Below are 6,031 nucleotides of genomic sequence, written 5' to 3'. Positions count from 1 at the left end.
CTGCACTCCAGTCTGGGCGACAGAGTGAGACTCCAACTCAAAAAAAACCAACCAAACAAAAAAAACAATTAGGTCAGTCATGGTGGCTCAAACCTGTAATCCCAGCACTTTGGGAGGCCAAGAGGAGAGGATTGCCTGAGCCCGCAGGTTTGAGACCAGCCTGGGCAACATGGAGAGACCTCGTCTCTATAATAAATAAAAAAATTAGGAGGGTGTGGTAGTGTGTGCCTGTAGATCCATCTACTTGGAAGGCTGAGGTGGAAGGATTGCCAGAGCCCAGCAGGTCGACACTGGGGTGGCTGTGAGCGTGCCACTGCCTGCCAACCTGGGCAACGAAGTGAGACTCCAACTCAAAAAATAAAAATAAAAATAGCCGGGTGTGGTGGTGCACACCTGTAGTTCCAGCTACTTGGAACTACACTCACTTCCCCTGTCTCTAGGTGGGGAGAGGAACACAGGGAGAAAAGACCATGAGTATATTTCAGCTCTGATGCCACTGTCATCAACTGATGGACTGCAAGAGTATGGGAGGGACCCAAAGAAACCCCTGGAATTATCTTTTGGTGGGTGGTCCTTTGTAGTAAAGACTTCCCATCTCCACCCCCAGGTAAGGTTCTAGGAACCCACTGGCATCCGCGTACCAGCTAGCATTGTGTTGGACTTCAGTGAATTTTTTTTTTGGAGATTCTTTCAACACATTTGCCTATTACTTTTTTTTTTGAGTCGGAGTCTCACTCTGTCGCCCAGACTGGAGTGCAGTGGCCGCTCCCGGCCACCGCAGCCTCGACCCGCTGGGCTCTGGCGATCCTTCCGCCTCAGCCTTCCGAGTAGCCGGAATTACAGGCACGCGCTACCTGGGATTTATTGTAGAGATGAGGTCTCACCAAGTTGCCCTGGCGGGTCTCGAACCCACGGGCTTAGGCAATCCACTCACCTCAGCCTCCCAAAGCGCAGGATTACAGGTTGAGCCACCAAGCCCAGCACATTTGCCTATTTCATGATGGGTAATTTACGAGCGCACCTGCCCACACCATGCTAAGTATTCAGCAGTTTTTGTCCAAAAAACAGCATGACCCCCATACCCTTTTCTCCCTATTCACCCGATCTCACCCTGAGCAATTTTTGTTTGTTTCCTTGGATGAAAAAAAATCCTCAAAGGGAAACATTTTGCCGATGTGAAAGAGATGAAACAAAAAACAGCAGAAGCACTAAAAGACATCAAAACAGACAAGTTCAACTGTTTGAGCAGTGAAGGAAAGCATCTCGATAGCTGTCTTGCATCCAAAGGAGAGTACTTTGAAGGTGATGGAAGTTTAAGCATGTAAGAATAAATATGCAATTTTCTATAAAGTGGCTTTCTCTGTGTCTCTGGACTGGGTGTTTGAATTTTTTTGTTGTTTTTACCTGGAGTCTAACTCTGTCGCCCAGGCTGGAGTGCAGTGGCATGCTCCTGGCCACCTCAGCCTCGACCTGCTGGGTCAGGTGATCTTTCCGCCTCAGTCTTCCAAGTGGCCAGAACTACAGGCATGTGCTACCATGCCAGGCTAATTTTTTGATTAATTGTAGAGATGAGGTCTCACTATGTCTCCCAGGCTGGTCTCAAACCTGTGGGCTCAGGCAATCCTCTCGCCTCGGCCTCCCAAAGTGCTGGGATTATAGGCTTGAGCCACTGCGCCCAGCCTTTTCTCTGAATTTAATAATTTAATGCTCCTTGAATCTAACATTGACCTTCCTGGGTTTCCTCTCAGGTGGACATTTGACAGCCTCCACGAAGGGCCCCAGCTAAGTGGATTCTGTCACATGCTCATCTTCAGGAAACAGTGGGACAGGGGTCTCCCAGGGGATCCTCTCAAGTCAAACGGAGAAAGCCACTTTAACAGGAAGGGGCCACTGGAGTCCTCAGACTGGTCCAAGCTTGATGTCCCCAAGGCTGCAATGACCTTGGGCAAATCACTGCCTGCCTTTTTCAGTAAAACAGGGCTGTTATTCGTGTCCCACTGACACCTCCCACCCCAGCCGAGGTGCAAGGTTCCCATGAGACGGCTCACAAGCGTGATCCAAGGAGAGGCTTGCCTCGGGCACTCACCGCTCAGGTGGTATTCTGCGACATCCACGGCCATGATGCCCACTGCAGTGGCTGCGACTGGAAGGGAAAAGAGTGTCACTGGAAAGGGCTGCAGGGGTCACCAACCCTGACCTTATGTCCTGGTCTCCTTGGCACCTGTGTGCCTGTCACCTGGAGCTCATACCCAGGTTTTTTTTTGTTTGTTTGTTTTTGAGTTGGAGTCTCATTCTTTTACCCAGGCTAGATGGAGTGCAGTGGCAAGCTCATGGCCACCTCAGCCTCAACCTGCTGGGCTCAAGTGATCCTTCCGCCTCGGCCTTCCAAGTAGCTGGAACCACAGGCATGCACCACCATGCCCAACTTATTTTATTTTATTTATTTATTTATTTTGAGTTGGAGTCTCATTGTCACCCAGACTGGAGTGCAGTGGCCGCTCCCAGCCACCGCAGCCTCGACCTGCTGGGCTCCGGCGATCCTTCCACCTCAGCCTTCCGAGTAGCCAGCATTACAGGCATGCGCTACCACTCCTGACTAATTTTTTTGATTTATTGTAGAGATGAGGTCTCACCTGCCCAGGCGGGTCATGAACCCGCAGGCTCAGGCAATTATTTTATTTTTTAATTGTAGAGACGAGGTCTCGCCATGTTGCTCAGGCTGGTCTCTAATCCCTGAGCTCAGGTAATCCTCTTGCCTCTGTCTCCCAAAGTGCTGGGATTACAGGCGTGAGCCACTGCACCCGGCTAGTTTATACTCAGTTGTAAAGGTAGACCCAGAGGTAGCTTTTGTTTTTTAAATGGCATTTACAAAAAGAGTGTTTAAAGCCCTTTTCAAGCAAGCACTCTAAGACCTTGTTTCAGGGTTGCCAGGTAAAATATAGGCTGCCCAGTGGCATTTGCATTTCAGATAAATTTTAGCATAAGTATATCCCACATATTGCATGGTGGGATATACTTATACTAAAACAATCTATAGCTTATCTAAGTCTTCAGTGATGATACTGGGCATCCTGTATTTGTATTTGCCAAGTCTGGCAGCCCTACCTCACTTCCATCCTAACAACAAAAGACTGGAGACCAGCAGTGACTCTCAGTGACTCATTAGAGCGGGCGGCCTCCCTTCAAATGCTCCCGCTTAAATTGGGAAATAAAGGCTGCATTTCTGCAATATTCTATGAACAGTCCTTCCACTACTTGAGATGGTTTCTTCCCCATCGCACCTTCCACCTCCAGGTTTTATGAGCCACTGGAATCTGACTTTGTTGCTCATTGTTTTGTTATTATTGTTGCTAAGAAGTAAATTTGGTTCACAGATGTGTTCTACATGGTGGGGGTGGGGATTGGATTCTAGAAAAGGGAAGCTAGGATGAACTGTATTGATCTCAGTTCAAGGGAGCAGAAGGCCAGGATAACCCTCGCCCCAACCTCTGGGTTCCCCGGTAATTCAGTGAGGTGGTTACACACTGGTAAGCCTGCAGGCCAGGCAGGAAAGGGAAACAGGTGAGGGAAAGGTGAGGTAGAAATGGCAGAGGGCTTTGGCCTGGCCCAAGGACAGCTGTGTTTCTGTTCCAGCAAAAGCTCCACCCGGCATCACTGGATCTTCTGGCTCTTTAAAGAAAAGCCAGATACCTGAATTTTTATGTGCAGTTTCCTGATTTTAAATGTTGCCACCAATTTGCCAAAAAATGCAGACACCATTCAGGTGCAATAAAAGGCTCTTGGACCATTGCCTGTTGGTTTCCAACCCTTCGAAATTCGGTAGGTTCCCTTGGGAACAGAGGTCAAGTCAGAGGGTAAAGCTGAGAGCCTCGGCATTTTCAGGAATCCTGGGGTTCTCGTCAATCTGTGACTTTGGAGGCAAGAAGCTGGGGTGCTGTGACCAGTCAGGGTTATACAGCACATATGGGGGTACTGAAGGTCCTAGGGCAGGAGCCCCGGGAAGCGGGCAAGTAAGTGTGCACAGACAGCTACTGGCACTGCCCCCACTCCCGCGACATGATGCGTGTTGCCATGGTGACGGAAGGGCAGCACTAAGCCAGGAAGGGCTTCCCCAGTCCCGACTTGAGTGAATGCTCATTCCCGGGTCCCGGGCTGGAGGTTATGATAGTAGCCAACCTTGTCGGGTATGTCTTTGACACCAAGTGCAATTCTAAGCACTTTGCATACATATGACCTGACTTTTTTTCTTTTTTTTTTTGAGTCGGAGTCTCACTCTGTTGACCGGGCTGAAGGGCACACTCATGGCCACTGCAGCCTCAATCTGCTGGGCTCAGCTGATCCTTCCTCCTCAGCCTTCCAAGTGGCTAGAACTACAGGAGTGCACCACCACACCTGGCTGTTTTTGTCTTTTTTTTTTGAGTCAGTCTCACTCTGTCACCCAGGCTGGAGGGCAGAGTCACGCTCACAGCTACCTCAGTGTCGACCCACTGGGCTCAGGCAATCCTCCCGTCTCAGTCTTCCAAGTAGCCAGAACTACAGGCGTGTGCTACCACACCCGGCTAATTTTTTTTTTACTTTTTATTTTGGATATATTGTAGAGAAGAGGTCTCACCAACTTGCCCAGGCTGGTCTCGAACTCCTGGGCTCAGGCAATCCTCCCGCCTCTGCCTCCCAAAGTGCTGGGATTACAGGTGTGAACCACTGCATCTGGCTACATGACCTAATTTAATCCTCAGAATAGCCCCATGTGGTAGGTACTATTATTATCTCTGGTTTGCAGGCAGCAGTCCCAAGGCGTCATTTTTCTCAGGCCACAGCTAATAAACTGGTAAACCCGTGCTGGCTCCACGCTCCTAACCCCTGTGTCTTACCACAGGTAGGCATACGCTTTCTTTTTCTTTTTCTTTATTTTATTTTACTTTTGAGTCAGGGTCTCACTCTGTTGTCCAAGCCGGAGTGCAATGGCACAATCACGGCTCACCATAGCCTCGACCTCTTGGGCTCAGGCAATCCTTCCCAGCCTCCCCAGTAGCTGGGACTATGGGTGTGTGTCACCATGCCTGTCCAGTTTTTTTTAAATTTTTTTGCAGAGATGAGGTCTCACTATGTTGCCTAGGCTGGTCTTGTTCTCCTGGGCTCAAGCAATTCTCCTATCTCAGCCTCCCAAAGTGCTGGGATCACAGGCGTGATGCAGGCCATGGGTTCAAAAAAGTTTCCTGAGATTCTGCAGGTCACATGGGTCGCTGTGTACACACCCAAGGTAGCCCTAGCTCCTGGCAGAGGGGGCGTCTGGGCACACTAAAACACACACATTAACGAAACACACATCCCAGCCTGCTTCTGCCTTGCTGGGAAACCAATAATGCCACCGTCTTCCTCTTCTGCTCGCCTGTCAAAAGCTGACTTTGCAAGAGTGCTCTGCAGCACGGTGTTCATGACACAGGACAGAGCCTCAAAGGCATCAGACCTCTGGCTGTCGGGAGGTCCCCACCCCAAGTCTGGTCCAGTTCAGACCCCAGACCCCTGCGCTGCCGGCTCTTTTTCCCCTCCCCTGAACACGACACCCCTTCCCAGGGAGCTGTGATTTCAGGGAAGGCAGGCATGACTGCCTGGCACACTCCAGACAGAAGATTCAGTGCCCTATGAAGCCAGCACACATCTGCCTGTGGGGGAGGGAGGAGAGGACTGGGGAAGATGCTGGGGATCCTCCGGAGGGGTCAGTCTGAGCACAGGGCTTATAGTCAGCTGCATCCCGATCTGCTCCTTCGCTAGTTCAAGTGGCCTTGGGCAGTGTTCTTAGTCTCTCTGAGCCTCTGTAAAATGGGGCCCATGACTGTCCTGTGACAGTGCCAGCGGGGTGGAATGAGAAGGTATGTGTGGTTAGGCTTAGCAAATATTAGCTTCTGTGGTTAGTGGCCTGGTGGTGGTCCAGACAGGCCCTCTAACCCCTAATCTGCATTTTTTTTTTTGAGTTGGAGTCTCACTCTGTCGCCCAGACTGGAGTGCAGTGGCCGCTCCCGGCCACCGCAGC

The 6,031-nt window shown here is 50.4% G+C and overlaps 1 protein-coding gene across 3 annotated transcripts in view; it reads right to left on the bottom strand.

Moving 5' to 3' along the window:
* Nucleotides 1–6,031, bottom strand: part of SYT12 (synaptotagmin 12) — a 29,723-nt gene that overhangs the window by 19,248 nt on the left and 4,444 nt on the right. The window contains exons 1-2 of one of the 3 annotated variants that reach the window (XM_021715224.1): nt 5,390–5,416; nt 2,087–2,143 (exon numbers count right to left, since the gene is read on the bottom strand). In XM_021715224.1, coding sequence (XP_021570899.1) covers nt 2,087–2,120 — 34 coding nt within the window. In that variant the 5' untranslated portion in view covers nt 2,121–2,143; nt 5,390–5,416. Of the gene's footprint in view, nt 1–2,086; nt 2,267–5,389; nt 5,417–6,031 lie in introns of those variants that run through there. The other 2 variants (XM_008063480.1, XM_021715225.1) reach the window with 2 other exon arrangements.

Source organism: Carlito syrichta, unplaced genomic scaffold, assembly GCF_000164805.1.
Source record: "Carlito syrichta isolate Samal-C Ts95f unplaced genomic scaffold, Tarsius_syrichta-2.0.1 Scaffold306867, whole genome shotgun sequence".
In the NCBI taxonomy this organism is placed as follows: Eukaryota; Metazoa; Chordata; class Mammalia; order Primates; family Tarsiidae; genus Carlito; species Carlito syrichta.
This window is presented reverse-complemented; position numbering and strand designations above follow the sequence as displayed.